At 42.2% G+C, this 16,775-nt stretch overlaps 1 protein-coding gene across 1 annotated transcript; it reads left to right on the top strand.

Annotated features, from left to right (window-relative positions):
* Nucleotides 1-2,368: 2,368 nt before the first annotated feature.
* On the top strand, nt 2,369-16,467 carry ZBTB41 (zinc finger and BTB domain containing 41). The gene is made up of 10 exons (XM_072126672.1): nt 2,369-3,795; nt 4,043-4,250; nt 4,907-4,976; nt 7,376-7,523; nt 8,323-8,452; nt 11,785-11,880; nt 12,307-12,413; nt 13,773-13,878; nt 14,527-14,615; nt 15,472-16,467. Exons 1-10 carry the CDS (start codon nt 2,760-2,762, stop codon nt 15,999-16,001), a joined length of 2,520 nt encoding a protein of 839 aa, XP_071982773.1. The 5' UTR covers nt 2,369-2,759; the 3' UTR covers nt 16,002-16,467.
* The last annotated feature ends 308 nt before the right edge of the window (nt 16,468-16,775 follow it).

Here is a 16,775-nt window from a genome sequence, read left to right on the forward strand (position 1 = left end):
CAGACTGCACAAATTATTGTGTTGTTTCGGCATATAATAAGGTAACAGCATGGGCACATCTAATAACTGCATGCTGGGTTCATTTTAGGGATCAAAATGACACATCACATGTTCTCAGGGAGAAGTGAAACACATGATTTTCCTGTATTACAGCAAATTAATATTGTAGAGAATACAATGGCTAAAATCTTATCCATCAAGGTGGCTGGTCAGAAAGCTGAGCATGCCAAGTTCTTTTGATGGAAAAGACAAAAAGTTTCCTAAAGATAGGAAAAGGCAGAATGGCATCAACTGGATGCCCACTGTGTCTTAGTACTGGTACATGATTAGTGTTTCTTGTCAGAACTCACCTGTTTGCCAATACCCTTTACCCCAGTGATCTGTTTGTCCTGGTACCTGAGGATCACTGGTCTCATTATGACGCAAGCAATATGCCCACCAGTGTCTGGTAGGGAATGGTCACTAACAGTTCAGGGGACGAATGGCATCAGTGCTGGTCCTAGTTAGGTGGTCACGGTGGCCCTCTCCCGGCAGATGACTCTTTCCCACTTCAGTTCGGACAGGGATGAAGCAAGAAGGAGAGCCACATGGCTGTAAAGATCCCCTGGGGCACTCCATATTGGTAATGGTCCCAGTATGGTGTTAAAAAGGGAAGCATTCAATTTAAAATGTATTAAATGTTATTGTTAACATGTAGATGTAACCCTTCAGACTGCATCAATATATTATATAGATGATGGCTGAGCCTTTCTATTATATAATATAATATATATGTTAATGAAGCAAAGTGCTTTGAGGGGTATTACTAACCCCTTCTGGGTTATCTGGCTTTTTCATGCTCCTCAATGTCACTTCTACACTGTCTCCCTGTTCCATTGGCACACCCCTCTCCCGATGACGTCCCTGGATGCTTTACTACAGTCCCAGGTTGCAATGTTCAACTGTAGGGTGACTGTGATAAAGTTTTATTGATAATCCTCGTTTCCATGACAGCAAAAAGTGTTGAAAATCCAATAGTCAATAAAAAAATTTGTCTGGATCTAGAATTACAAAATATATCAGTTCCAACTTGCATACACATTACTACAGATACTCACTCTTTGCTAGTCTTGACACCTTGGGATCACCTAGAAAAAAAATTAGCAGACCAGAGCGCGGTGACAAGATGTCCGGCACTCCAAGCTGCTAATTATGCTCGCCCCGCAGCTCACTCGCCCAAACTGGGAGAGAGAGGCGACGTCAAGAGGCGTAAATTCATGCCTCTCGTGCAAGGTCACCTCCCTCTCCCATGCTCCCAGCTCCTGAATCAAGATGAATAGGAGCGCAGGTGAGATGTATTTTTGGCATCCTGGTGACATTTCTCCAGGTATGTGACACAAATACCCGAACGTGCACACTAAAGAAATTATTTTATGCTTCATCTCTCTTCAGATGGTCATATGCCCATTGTGGATTTTTCCGGCAGTGTACAGGGATCAACATGGACAATAAAGGCATTTATCAAAACATGTGCCACATGTGCCACCAACCTAAGGGTGTGAATTTTCAGTCCGTTAAAGAATGCATCCATTTTTAATTAAGATAATTGGGAAAACTGGATAAAAACAAGATGCATGTTAACAGCGCATGTGCTTTTAATGGACTGAAAAAGCATGACTGAAACCGGTTCAAAACATCACGTGTGACACAGCCCAATGGCTTATGCATTTCTATGGAAACGCATGGGATTGGCATCCAGAATGTGGTGTCTTACATTAATACAAAGCCAGACAGGTTGTGGTTACCGATGGCTTGCATTTCCATAGAAAGGCATGTGCGATGGTGCCGAAACCCGCCCCATACGCAAGCGGAACGTATGAACGCACCCTAATGTTGGTTGTACGCGAATAAGTTTGTTCCAACAACTTCGCTCTGTGCCCCTTACAAACATTCTTATATGTTTCTTATGTGTTGGAACAAACTTACTGCTCTACAATTGGCCTTTTAAGCTGGGACTGTGGCCATAACGTAACCATCATAATGTAAAGATCAGTTTCCCTCCGCGGAGTCATGGAGTCCCCCCCCCCCCCAAAAAAAAAAACCTGAACCCAATTTGTTTTCAAATCACAGCTGCAACAAGACCCCGTCCATGTACATCACTTCATGTCTAAAACTGCGATGAAGTTTAGTCCAAAATTGCCAAAAAGCCCCTAGTAACACTGCAGCTTCTCCTAGCGACCAGTGTTTATATGTGGCCGTCACACATACGACTCCTTATCTGCCTCTATTCGTCGCTGCTAAACGAGAGACCTTTAATATTTATTTTTCGTCATGAAACCATTTTGGAGGAGACAAATGTATAATGTAAGCGTCTGAGAGACTCCTGGTCTCCGGTAAAATGGCGGCCGCTGAGAGGAAGTGACGTCCCCGGATGCGTTTTGTGCTATCAGTGAGACTGTGCGGCTAGGAGGACCCGGTGACACTTGGGATGGCAGAGGGTCGCTCCCTCGTCATTATGGGGGGGCGCGTTTCTTTATTGTGATAGTATTAATGCCGCGCCCTGTAGTGTAGAAGGGGACAGCTGGCACAGTCACTGGCTGCCTCAAGGATGTTGTGTCTGGGGGCACTTGTGATTGCTGGCCCCTGGCATATGATCCTGTGCCCATATCATGCACTATGTTTAATAGTCTATAGACAGCTTTCTGCAGAGTTTTAAAGGATTTTAAATGAACTTTTTAGCCTTTTGCTGGAAATCAGCATTTTAGAATTTTTTTTTAACAATGAAGAAAAGGAGAAAAGTGGGGCGGAAAAACCTTCCTTCCCCAGAAGCGAAGGAGAATGAGGTGACTGAGGATATGCACTGTATCGGTGGGGAACCTAATAATTGTACCGCTGATCAGAGGAAAGTCCTAAGCTCCATGAACTACAACAAAAATCTCCTGAAATATCTGAATGATGACCGTCAGCGACAGGGCTCCTTCTGTGACCTGGTCATTGTGGTGGAGGGGGAGCAATTTCCGGTGCACAAGGTGGTGGTGGCCGTGGGGAGTAGTTATTTTCATGCCTGTCTGAGTAAGGACCGCAGTGTGAAGGTGGTTACTTTGGAGCACGTTACTTGTACTGTTTTCCAACATCTGCTTAACTTTTTGTACACGTCAGAGTTTTTGGTTCTGGAAGAAGAGATCGGAATGGTCTTGGAAGCTGCAAAGTTTCTTGATATTATAGATGCAGTAAATTTGTTGGCTCGGGACGATGATATTTCATGTCTGGTTGAAAATAAGTCTCCAAAGGTGACCCTTGACCCTGGTAATAAACTGGAAAATAGTCACAAGTGTCCTTTGTGCATGCGCAATTTCTCTTATAGAAAAAGTTTTGAGAATCACCTGGACAGAGCACATCGGTCTGAGAAAACAGATGTGCTGAAGGATCCCGACTCTTCCACCAGGAAGTCAACCCGACAGAAAAAGAGTCCGTCTAAGTTTGAAGACCAGGATGATGTAGAGAGTGACAGTACTTCAAGTAGTGAATCTTACAAAAGCAGTCAGGATGCATCGGATTATGAAGACTCTGGCAGTGAGGTAAATGCTGAGGGTAATGGAGTGGAGGAAGGGGACCAGTCTGTACTCGAAGAGAATGGGGAAGAGGTATCAGAAGTTGATCATGAACTAAGTGAGAACTTGGTCAAACCAGAAGAAAAGAACGGCAATCCTGGTTCTCTTGGGAACTTCCCTGATGGACTTGCCCCTATTGTGTTAGAGGAAAACAGTAAAAAGAGTCTTCAGTGCCCAAAATGTGATAAAGTCTTTGACCGAGTAGGTATGTATACTATATGAGGCCCAGTTCACATCTCCAATAGGTCTTTAGTTATTTCCTTCAGTTATTGTGTAGCACACCTCTCTGTAGTTGCTGCAAAGACTTCTTGGGTTTTTGAGCATTTTGGATCACAATAACTGAGCTAATGGCGATGTGAATAGGGGCTTATATTAATCTTTACAGGTGTCATCTTGTATGGATTGATTTAATCGGAGTGTAGTGATCTTCTCATGTCTCATTTATTTCCAAGGTAAATATGAAAGTCACACTCGTGTTCACACAGGAGAAAAGCCTTTTGAGTGTGACATCTGCAATATGAGATACTCGACCAAATCCTACCTAACAGTCCACCGTAAGAAGCACAGCAGCGAGACTGACCTACCACGGAAGGACCATAAGTGTCCCTTTTGTAGTAAGCTCCATGCAAGTAGGAAGACACTTGTTAAACATGTCAGGAGGTGAGTTCCTTTTTTATCGGTGTTAACCTTTTTGGAGGTAAGAGGCGAAGAATTAGTGTAAGGCCATTCTCACACAGTAGTATTTTTGCCTTGTCAACAATGATCACAAAGCTGTGTTTATCACTTTACTGCTAGGGATAGTGGTAGTAGTACGCAGCTGCTGTTGTCACTTTTTATGTGGTTAAATGGTTAAATTTGAAGTCCTCTAGACTTGTATGTACTTATATTACTTAGGGCATTAAAAAGGTATAAAAATACATTATATATATATATATATATATTTTACATTTTAGTGGCAATAGATGACACAAGACAAATGAATGTGGTGTGAACGCAGCTTAGGCAATGCACTTCGCTTAGTCGCATCATTTTATTTTATTTTCAATAAAGCAGAGTCCCAAATGCAAGAGACCGACAGGTCACTGCAATTCCAAATTTTTCAAAATGTGATGACATCACATTCATTTTTCCAGTTGCATACATTTTATTCAGATGGAAATGATGAGTGATCTGTCTCCTTGGTTTTCCCCTATAGGTTACACTTCTCTTGGCAGAAATTCAATTTATTTTTAATTAATTTTGCATATAATTGTTTATTGCTTTTTACATACTTTGTAAGGCACGTCTCATAAATGATGTCTCATGATGTCTTGTAGGTTCCATGCTGAAAATGCTCAAGAGTTTGTCACCATCAAAAGAATAAAAAATGATGGATGGAAATGTGATGTAAGTTCAATAACAGTTGATCAATAACATCCTTTTATGCACAAAGTAAAAATTAAAATATGTTCCTAATTTTGGAGTCCTGAAATACAAACTCTTACTGGCCCATTCTTACTGTAAACCTAGGTCGTCTATTTGCTTTTGCATCAGACTTCTCAATGTGTTCAATTTTAGCGCACATCGCCTGTCTACCGTATACACCCCGCCCCCAGCAGGTCCTCTTCCATACATCGCGGTCCCGCCATCGGCTCCATGTCCCGGTCCACACGCTGACATTCTAAAGTGTGCCCCGGCATCGGCACATACTATGATGCCAGCGAGTGGCTGACGTCTCGATGCCTGCGACAGACCGGGACACGGAGCCGATGCCGGAGCATCGATTTATAGAAGAGGACCTGCCGGGGGGCGTCGGAAGGTGAGTGAATGCTAAAGGTGGCTGGCTATATGCTACAGGGGGCTGGCTGGCTATATGCTACAGGGAACTGGCTGGCTATATGCAACAGGGAGCTGGCTGGCTATATGCAACAGGGGGCTGGCTGGCTATACGCTACAGGGGGCTGGCTGGCTATACGCTACAGGGGGCTTGCTGGCTATACGCTACAGGGGGCTGGCTGGCTGTACGCTACAGGGGGCTGGCTGGCTGTACGCTACAGGGGGCTGGCTGGCTGTACGCTACAGGGGGCTGGCTGGCTGTACGCTACAGGGGGCTGGCTGGCTGTACGCTACAGGGGGCTGGCTGGCTGTACGCTACAGGGGGCTGGCTGGCTGTACGCTACAGGGGGCTGGCTGGCTGTACGCTACAGGGGGCTGGCTGGCTATACGCTACAGGGGGCTGGCTGGCTATACGCTACAGGGGGCTGGCTGGCTATACGCTACAGGGGGCTGGCTGGCTATACGCTACAGGGGGCTGGCTGGCTATACGCTACAGGGGGCTGGCTGGCTATACGCTACAGGGGGCTGGCTGGCTATACGCTACAGGGGGCTGGCTGGCTATACGCTACAGGGGGCTGGCTGGCTATACGCTACAGGGGGCTGGCTGGCTATACGCTACAGGGGGCTGGCTGGCTATACGCTACAGGGGGCTGGCTGGCTATACGCTACAGGGGGCTGGCTGGCTTTACGCTACAGGGGGCTGGCTGGCTTTACGCTACAGGGGGCTGGCTGGCTATACGCTACAGGGGGCTGGCTGGCTATACGCTACAGGGGGCTGGCTGGCTATACGCTACAGGGGGCTGACTGGCTATACGCTACAGGGGGCTGACTGGCTATACGCTACAGGGGGCTGACTGGCTATACGCTACAGGGGGCTGACTGGCTATATGCTACAGGGGGCTGACTGGCTATATGCTACAGGGGGCTGACTGGCTATATGCTACAGGGGGCTGACTGGCTATATGCTACAGGGGGCTGACTGGCTATATGCTACAGGGGGCTGACTGGCTATATGCTACAGGGGGCTGACTGGCTATATGCTACAGGGGGCTGACTGGCTATATGCTACAGGGGGCTGGCTTGCATCACAGGGGGCTGGCTATATGCTACAGGGGGCTTGCTGGCTATATGCTACAGGGGGCTTGCTGGCTATACGCTACAGGGGGCTTGCTGGCTATATGTTACAGGGGGCTGGCTGGCTATATGCTACAGGGGGCTGGCTGGCTATATACTACAGGGGGCTGGCTGGCTATATGCTTTCAGTGGGCTGGCTGGCTATATCCTTTCAGGGGGCTGGCTGGCAGGCTATATGCTTTCAGGGGGCTGGCTGGCAGGCTATATGATTTGAGGGGGCTGGCTGGCAGGCTATATGATTTGAGGGGGCTGGCTGGCAGGCTATATGATTTGAGGGGGCTGGCTGGCAGGCTATATGATTTGAGGGGGCTGGCTGGCAGGCTATATGATTTGAGGGGGCTGGCTTGCAGGCTATATGATTTCAGGGGGCTGGCTATATGCTACAGGGGGCTGCCTGGCTATATACTACAGAGGCTGTGACCAATGCATCCCCCCCCCCCCCCTTAAAATTAGGGGTCTCGGCTTATACCAAGTGTATATAAGGTAGTTTAGTGAATATTACACCCAATATTGTTAGTTGAATATTTGACACCAAATGTCTACAGACCATTCGCTAAGCAATATCCACTTTGCCTAGCAAGTCAGATAAAATTGCCTGAAAGTAGATGGAATGTTTCGTGCCAGAAACACACTGCGCTTTACTTCATTCCAGAAACGTTGAATATAGTTTTGAAGAATTTGTGACTCCTCCAAATTGTTCACTATCTGTATATTTTTAAAAAGTGGGCTCCTAAAATAAAAATTAAGAAAAAAGCTTTGGCCCAGTTGAATGGAGTATTTTCTGTTGGTTTCATTGCTTGCAGATGGCTTATGTTTTTCTATCTTCTCTCCTTCAGATCTGCAATAAATCCTTCATGCGACAGCTCCATTTACAGGAGCACATGCTCCTCCATTCACAGGACAAGCCATTTAAATGCACTTATTGTGATGAACAGTTTAAATCTCGGTTTAAAAGGTTAAAGCATCAAGAAAAATATCACCTGGGTATGAATATTTTGTAAATGTTACCATAATTTGCTTGTCATTTTCCTAAAATATGATTTGGCACTTGCCATAACCTTCTATTCACTTGCCTGTATTAAAGGGGTTATCCGGGTGTTAAAAATTACTGAGGGCCGGGCTGAGGTGGGCTAGTTAAACAAGATAAACATGTACTTGCCTCGTCCGGTGCTGCCGATGTCCCGCGCCGCAGCCCCTTCTCCTCTGTGTGCTAGTTTGTTTACAGGGGCTCCCATCGGAAGCTCCCATCCGACACCATCTCCCAGCTCTTACAACACTGAGAGATGGGGACGGATGGGAGGAGCCGGCCACATCCCGGACCGGAGCTCCCTGTGCGCGGCTTCTGTGCCCCTGTAAACAAACAGGGGCACGGATAAAATGGACTGCGGCGAGTGACATCGGCAGCGCCGGAGGAGGTAAGTACATGTTTATTATGTTTAACTAGCCCACCCCAGTCCGGCCCTCAGTAATTTTTAACAGCTGGATAACCCCTTTAATGTTTTCCACATTCTGGTCATGGCATGTTAATCACTGCTAGGCCACATAATTTGACTATGATGCCTATTTGAATAATGTAAAAGTCGGCTTCCACTCTCCCAGTGCACATGTTGGCAGCACTCATCTACGGGCCATGAGGTAACATGGGGCAACATAAAAACAATTAGTGATGTCAGACAGAAGCAACATTTCAGAACCTTTTGGGTTTTTGCTCATAGATGTACATAGTATAAGGAAACATGTAAGTACCATTTGCATAATTTTGGGGGGTTTATTTGCTTCCTAGGACCTTTCCCTTGTCCTATTTGTGGAAGGCAGTTTAATGACTCTGGAAATCTCAGGCGCCATATTGAGTATACACATGGAGGAAAGAGGAAGTGGACTTGTCGCATCTGTGGGAAATCAGTAAGAGAAAGGTAAGGAATATGGTAAGCAAAAAGTGTGGGTCCGGAAGCAATTGTATAATGTGTTAACATGCAAGGTTGGTACAACTCCTTTATTACCATCCACAGGATGGGGGATAACAAGGTGATCAGTGAGGGTCTGACTGTAGGAACACCAGCTGGAGTTGCAGGTTGATGCATTCTGTCGCTCCATTCAATAGTATAGAAGTGTTGGAAATGGCAGAGCACAAAATTCAGCTATCCTGGTAAACGGCCAGCCCACTGGATTTACTATACTCTGCTGGAAAACGGGCAGAGACTATATCAGAAAACTCCACTGGTCTGACCTGGTGGAGACTGCACCCTCATCTACTGAGAGGCCGAACCTCTTAACCCCTAGGCGCACCAGGACGTTATAGTACGTCCCGGTGGCTAGATACTTAGCGCACCAGGACGCACTATAACGTCCTGCTTCTGGCACCGGCTCACGAACGGAGCCGGTACCAGAAGCAGCGGCTGTCAGCTGTCTAGTACAGCTGACAGCCTGCGCTAACACCCGCGATCGGAGCCGACTCCGATCGCGGGTGTTAACCCCTTACACGCCGCGGTCAAGCATGACCGCGGCGTGTAAGGGTCTTCCCCCTATGGATCGGATCCCCCGTGCCGCTTACCGGGGGATCCGATCCTCTCCTGGGCAGCTCCGAGGACTGGCATGTGCCCCGGAGCTGCCCGGTCTCCATGGCAGCCAGAACCCTTCCGGGTCTGACTGTAAACTGTCTGAGCATGCGCAAGCATGCTTAGACAGTTTACACTGCTCTACAATAAAATAGTATTGTAGAGCAGTGTATTGAACTTAAACCAGAGATCAGAGTATCACTGGTTTAAGTTCAAGTATGTAGAAGTAAAATTATGCAAAAACACTTAACACTACACATTATAATAAATAAAAAATAAATACATAAAAATATAAGCCCCTAAAATGTCACTTTCCCATAAAAACACTTAATAAAGTATTAAAAACACAAAAAAACCCCGCATGTTTGGTATTGCCGCGTCCGTAACAATCTGCATAATAAAACAGAATCATTACTGGACCCGCACGGTAAACGCCGGAGGAAAAAAACGCAAAAAACGTTCCGAAAAAAAGATAATTTTTAATTAATACCCTATAAAAAATGCTCTAAAAAGTGATTTAAAAAATTTTATGCACTCTAAAATAAGCCCACTAAAAAGAACAACTGTTCTCGCAAAAAATAAGCCCCTAACCAGATTTGTCAGACGAAAAATAAAAAAGTTATGCATATGAAAAGATGGTGATGCTAAAATGAATAAGATTTTCTCCAAATTAGTTTTTATTCAGTACAATTGAATAAAATACACAAAACCCCCACATATTAGGTATCCCTGCGTCCGTAACAATCTGCATAATAAAACAGAATCGTTATTAGATCCGCAAAGTGAACCCCGTAAAAAACAACCTCAAAAAACTCTCTCTGAAAAAAAGATGATTTTTATTAATGCCCTTTAAAAATGCTCTAAAAAGTGATTTTAAAAAGTTACGCAATCTAAAATAAGACCACTAAAAAGAACAATCATTCTCGCAAAAAATAAGCCCTTAAACAGATTTGTGAGGTGAAAAATAAAAAAGTTATGCATATGAAAGACGGTGATGCTAAAATTAACAACAATTTCGCCAAATTACTTTTTATTCAGTAAAAATTTGAAAAAATAAAAAATATATATAAATGAAGTATTTTTGTAATCGTTGCGACTCATAGAATAAAAATAATATACTATTTTTATGGTATGGTTAACGGGCAAAAAAAAAACACATAAAAATGTTCCTAAAAATTGACGATTTTCATTTCCTCCACCAACAAAGAGTTAATTAAATCTCACCAATTAGCTATAGATTCCCCCAAAATTACATACCAGAAAAGTGCATCTCATGTGGCAAAAGAAATAAGCCCCTATAGGTGCACAATAAAAAAAGAAAAAAATTATAGCCTGTACCATGTGACATAGCAAATCTGCTCTGGATGGCGCCTCCTTCCCTCCTATGCCCGGCCGTGCGCCCATACAGCAGGTTACCACCACATATAGGGTATCCGTGTACTCGGGAGAAATTGGGTATCAAACTTTGTGGAGCCTTTATTCATTTAATCCATTGTAAATGTTTAATTTTCCACACAAAATGAATGTATTGTGAAAAAATATTACAATTTGCAGACTGCACCTCCGTTTTGTTTTTACCCCTATAAAACACCTAAAGGGTTAACAAACTTCTTAAAAGCGGTTTTTCATACGTTGAGGGGTGTAGTTTCCACAATGGGGTAATTTATGAGTCTCGCTATTATTTAGGCCTCTCAGTGTCAATTAGAAGTTGAGCAGGTTCATCTAAATACGGGTTTTGGTGATTTTACAAAAAATGTGAAAAATGGCACCCAAATTCTGAGCCTCATAACATTCTAGTAAAATATGTGGAATCTTAAAAAACCATGCCAACATAAAGCAGACATTTGGGAAATGTAAGTTATGAATTTATTTGGGTGCTATGACTATCTGCATCAAAAGTAGAGAATTTAGAACGTTGAAAATATAGAATTTTTCCAATTTTTTGCCAAATTTTGTTTTTTTTCATAACTAAACACAAAAGATTTCATCCAAATTTTTAAACTAATTTGAAGTACAATGTGTCACGAGAAAACAATCTCAAAATCCCCTGGATTTCTCATAGCGTTCCCACGCTATAACCACTTATAGTGACACAGGGCAGATTTGAAAAATGGGTCCGCGTCCTTTAGGCCAAAAGATGCTGAGTCCCGTAGGGGTTAATAGATACTGGTGTCAGAACGCTGGTGGCGTTGGAAACGCCCCTCTTAATAAATTACCCCATAGTCTTATTACCCAAATTAGTTAACATACATTTACCATATCTGTTTTGTGTTCTTTTGGTTTATTGCAATATTAGTAAGATTACCAATTGAACAGTGGGGGTTTTTTTTTTAATTTTCAAGAAAATGTAATAATCAGTTACTTTAGGGACCATTTTATTTCTATTTCACCCAATCACCAAATCGGACATTTTTAAAAACTTGATGGGATAGTTTTAGGTGCTGTAACATGTTTGCAATAGCCCCTGAGATAACAACACAGTTAAAAACATCTGCTGTTTTTGGCAGTTTGTCCATGAGCATAGAGAGAAAGCTACAGAAACAGCTGGTGGCACCAGTCGTGATCATGAGATCAAAGACCACTCACTAAGGCCTTTCATAATTTCTCCAGACCCTCAGCACTGTGATGGATTGTGATGTAATACACCTGACAGTTACAGCAATTTTTCATTTTATTTTTATTTGTACTAGGACAACACTGAAGGAACATTTAAGAATTCACAGTGGGGAAAAACCACACCTTTGCAGTATCTGTGGGCAAAACTTTCGACATGGTAGCTCATACAGGTAAAAAGAATAAGCATTTGTTCAGCCAATAATAATGAACATATTATGTGCACACATTCAGAAACTAAGAAACGGGTTCTGTATCTAAATCGTGATTACATTACCTAACTATACGGTTTATGCAAGTCAGGGTGTTATTTTATTTTACAGGCTGGAGAGTAAAAATCCATGGAAAATGAGGAATGTGCAATGTAGTTTAAAATCCACATGATCCTAATAATTGCCATAGATTGGTCTGATTGAATTACAATTCGGGCTTACCCAGGTCTGCTGGCACATGCACGGCAGAAATATGAGATTCAGCCGCAGATTTCTCCTTTGGATTGTTTAAAATTTTCACTTTTCTATAAGAAATCCAACATGTGAATGTGAATCAGGATATTACTGTAATGTGAAAGCTGGCAAAAACATGTCTCTGTCTCGTAGACTCCATCTTCGTGTCCATCATGATGATAAACGCTACAAGTGTGAAGAATGTGGGAAAACTTTCATACGTCACGATCACCTCACTAAACACAAGAACATACATACTGGTAAGTAGAACTTGCCTAGATGTTTAAATCGTATGTAAATGTGAGATCTCCAAAATTTACAACCTTTTCTTACATATAATTATGTATAAATTCAGCTTTGTAGGGCATATGTAAAATAATATGCACTGGATTTACAGTACAGCGGAACTTCAGATATAGGAACTGACAGATAAATCTCTTATTTGTGAAGTTCAAAAGCATTTCTTATTCCTATAGAGCTCTATAAACTGACTGACACCTTCTTTTAGCTACAAAATAGTTTCGCTTACATCCACATAACTCACCTTTTATCTTATATTACCTGGCATCCTGCTCGACCAGACCCCTCCCCATGCCTTATGCCTCCTTACTGCTCACAGTTCATGTCATGTGGCCAGAGTGACATCATCTCAGGTCATTTAGACTCTTAACAATAGCAAACTGTACCCCATGCATGTATCTGACCACATGAAGTGACTCCAGCCTCCATGGTCTTCTCCTCTCCATCCTCCATAGAGGCTGCCATGATTTCATGTAATCTAATACATGGAGTACATATTGCTATTAGAAGGCTTAAGGACCTGCGATTATGTCACTCTGGTCACATGTCATGATTGTAACACGAGGAACCATGTAAAAAAATGTACACAATATTTCCCATCTGTACATAGTCTTGTATGTCTGTAGTTGAATATTAGCAGACGGTCCCTAAGTACAGGGAGGCAGGGCAGGGATTTGAAGACACTTAGAGCTGTCTGTCACAATAATTGGGCATGGTTCGCTGCCAGCCTGAGAGAGAGAGATGAGTCACAAACACCAGACATGAGTCCCAAAAGCTAATTTGCATATCAGAAAAACATCTGTAATTAAGGTACAGTGCCTCACTGGCAGCTAATTTCAGGTGATATGGGGAGGACTTGTAACCTTTTATCAGCAGGCATTGTTATTTGGGGTGGTCAAAATCTGGTGACCGGTTCTATTTAAATGGGTTATCCCACAATAATATGTATCATCTACCCCATTAATAGGCAATAAATGTATGACCGTTGGGAATCACAAGTCTACAGTACTGAGCCGGTGGGACAACCCTTCCTTTCATTTCTATGGGACTAATGGAAGTAGCCAATTAAATTGCACTAAGTCCTATAAAAGGGGGTGGAGAGGTGGTAGCATATATACACCAAGCAGACTTATGGACCCTTTGTTCACATGATCACTCAGGTTCCCAACAGCAACACCAATCAGCATTCTGACCTTTAACACTGGTCTGGGATAACACATGATGTATACAGAAATGTGCATTATTCACTTGTATGTGCATGTAATATATTGATAGATAATGAGAATGTACACTTATGGATTTCCTTTATGTTTCTGAAGGAGAGAAAGCCCATCAGTGTGAAGAATGTGGAAAATGTTTTGGTCGTCGGGATCATCTGACTGTTCATTACAAGAGCGTTCATCTAGGAGAGAAGGTTTGGCAGAAGTAAGTTTTCTATGAATAACTTGGTTTGTACAGATGTGCAGTATACATTTTATTTCATATACGAGCCGCCTGCACAGGTGCTGTACCTGCCACACAATGAACCCCCAGAGCAAGTAGCATTACAGTTTTTTTTTTAATAAGTTTTTATCTTTTAGAAAAAATTACAAGAGCAGGGTCATAAAGATATACATATACCCACACAGATATCTTGTTACCAAATATTGATGGTGGGCAGTTTGACCTTGTAAAATTGATGTTCCCAAATCTTAAGTAATGTAGTATAATTAAAGAATACAAGAAAATCTATTGTCCACTTTTTTTTTTATTTTTCATTTTTTAAATTTATTTATTTATTTTTTTTTTCTTCTTTATACTTTTGATCCTGCTGGTATATATTGTATTGGTAGGTCGCTGGTTTCCAGATGTTGTGAGAGTAAAAGCTCAATGAGAACTGTTCTTTCTCTTGTCAACTTGAAGTGTAATTTGCCATCACATCTTTGACCTCCCCTGTATGAATTTTGATGTCAGTATAATCACCATTGCTGCTGCTTTCACCGATTCCTAATATAGATTATTTTTATCTCCTACTGATATGTCTGCTACAGCTTTTCCATATCTTCTTAGTATGTCACCTTCTCCACTTTGCAGATACAAAGCCACATTTCATCAATGCGAAGTATGCAAGAAAGTCTTTAAAGGAAAATCAAGTCTTGAAATGCACTTCAGGACACATTCTGGTAACGCTAATCAACCATCAAACCAAATGTGACATTCCACCAAATCATTCTGGTGGCTTGGCCTTTTCTAAAGTAACGGTGTTCAGTATGTATATACTGGCGGTCCCCTACTTAAGGACACCCGACTTACAGACAGACCCTATTTAAAAACAGACACCGCTGTCCAATGTGACCTTTGATGAAGCTCTCTGAATGCTTTACTATAGTCCCAGGCTGCAATAATCAGCTGTAAGTGTCTGTAATGAAGCTTTATTGATAATCCTTGGTCCCATTACAGTAAAAAATTTTGGAACTCCAATTGTCACAGGGGCAAAAATATTTTTTGTCTTGATCTACAATTATAAAATATACATTTTCGACTTACATACAAATTCAGTTTAAGAACAAATTTTTGGAACCTATCTTGTATGTAACCCGGGGACTGCCTGTATAGTGCTTTTACTTTGTCCAGTTGTGCTGTGTATACAAAAACATTCACACTACTACTAGTAGTACTACTCTCTAACACAATTTTTTTTTTTTTTTACAAACCTCTGGTTTCTTGTTGTCCTGCCAGGAGTTGGGTACATGATGTCACTGGCACTAGTACTGGGTGTCATGTTATAGATTAATGTAGTGAACACCCTTCTCTAACAAATGCCGAAAGGCATCATCTTGGGTCAGGCCATAGCTCTGTAAATGGAAAAATAAAAATGTTATAGTTGGGAGCAATAAACGCGCAAAGTGAAAAAAAGGCCCATTGTTATTTACAAGTCTTATTTATATCCAATAAAAACACTGGGGTCTTGGAGAGCCCCTTTTAAAAGATAAAAAGGTTGATGGTAGGTAAACAAGTTTTTCTTTTTTAAACCCTTAGGTGAGAAGCCATACACATGTCACATCTGCAATCAGTCATTTTGCATTAAAAAGACCCTGACTAAACATTTGGTCATCCATTCTGATGCACGACCATTCAATTGCCAGCACTGCAATGCAACATTCAAGCGGAAGGACAAGCTCAAGTACCACATTGACCACGTTCATGGCTCTAAAGCAGAGGAGGACACGGCAAGACAGGAGACAAAGACCTACCCAGATACCACTCAGAGCTCAGATCCTGATATCTGTGTCCCAATAACTTTGGTACCTGTTGAAATGGGAGAAAATGAAGATGAACTGGAGACGCATGCTGATCCTTCTGTGCTGTCACAACCAACTGATTATCAGCGGCCCCCAGACTTGGCTTTTTTGGAAAAATACACTATAAACCCACAGCCTGCAACCCTTTTACATCCTGTCCGACCAGAGCAAATCATGGAAACCAGAGAACATTCATATTTGGGGACATTGCTCGGGCTGGACCCTCAGCCTCCTGTGCAAGCTGTTTCCAGCACTGAGCATCGCTAACAGAGGGGAGCCATCCCACATTAGTTATTAAGAAAGTAGGGGCTGCACTACAGGGGATCAGGGCAGGCACCACCCTGGGGGAAACACTTCCAGCTCTGTTTGTCTAGACTGTATATAGAGTTTTTACACTGCTGTACAATTAACTTGCTCCATTTTCTCTGTAAAATCTGTGAATGGTGATAAACGGTAGTCCTGACCTTACTATAGCAAGTTTCTTTTATCTCTAATAGAATATTGTTATTGATGATTATACAATAGACTGTCACCTACTTTTTAGTGTATTAATGAAAAAAAACTATGATACCAAAGATCAGTTGTGAATGAAATTTTAGTTTATTGTTTTAGAAGTAATAAATCCGTTGTAATCATTACAATCTATTAAATGGGTTTTAAAAGTTAATGAAAGATCTTTATTAGATGTGATTTAGGTTACAGACACTTGGCACATTACAATCTAGAATTAAGATTAAGAAAAAAGCTTCTTGATGTCATTTTTCCCATGTCATTTGCAAAACACACTGCAAGTATCACGGCAAGTTCACGCCAGCTCTCTTTTCTTCTGTCATCTTTTCTAAATGGAGAGTATCTTTCTCATAGACTTTAACGTACCTTACATTACAAATCCGTTACTAATAGAAATAAAACATGTGGCGTGCTGCACTATTGTTTTCACTGTTTAAAGGGAACGGAAAACACCGCAAGTGTGAACTTAGACTTATAAAAATATGCAAGCATGTGTGTTAAAGGACGCCTGTCATCAGGTCTGTGTCACTA

This window comes from Engystomops pustulosus, chromosome 10, assembly GCF_040894005.1.
Source record: "Engystomops pustulosus chromosome 10, aEngPut4.maternal, whole genome shotgun sequence".
Classification (NCBI taxonomy): Eukaryota; Metazoa; Chordata; class Amphibia; order Anura; family Leptodactylidae; genus Engystomops; species Engystomops pustulosus.

Excerpts from the sequence above, each read along its gene's own strand:
- ZBTB41 (XM_072126672.1), top strand. The coding sequence starts at position 2,760 with ATGAAGAAAAGGAGAAAAGTGGGGCGGAAAAACCTTCCTTCCCCAGAA. Across the intron at positions 7,524-8,322 it reads TCAAGAAAAATATCACCTGG|GACCTTTCCCTTGTCCTATT; the intron begins GTATGAATATTT and ends TTTGCTTCCTAG. Across the intron at positions 14,616-15,471 it reads GCACTTCAGGACACATTCTG|GTGAGAAGCCATACACATGT; the intron begins GTAACGCTAATC and ends TTAAACCCTTAG.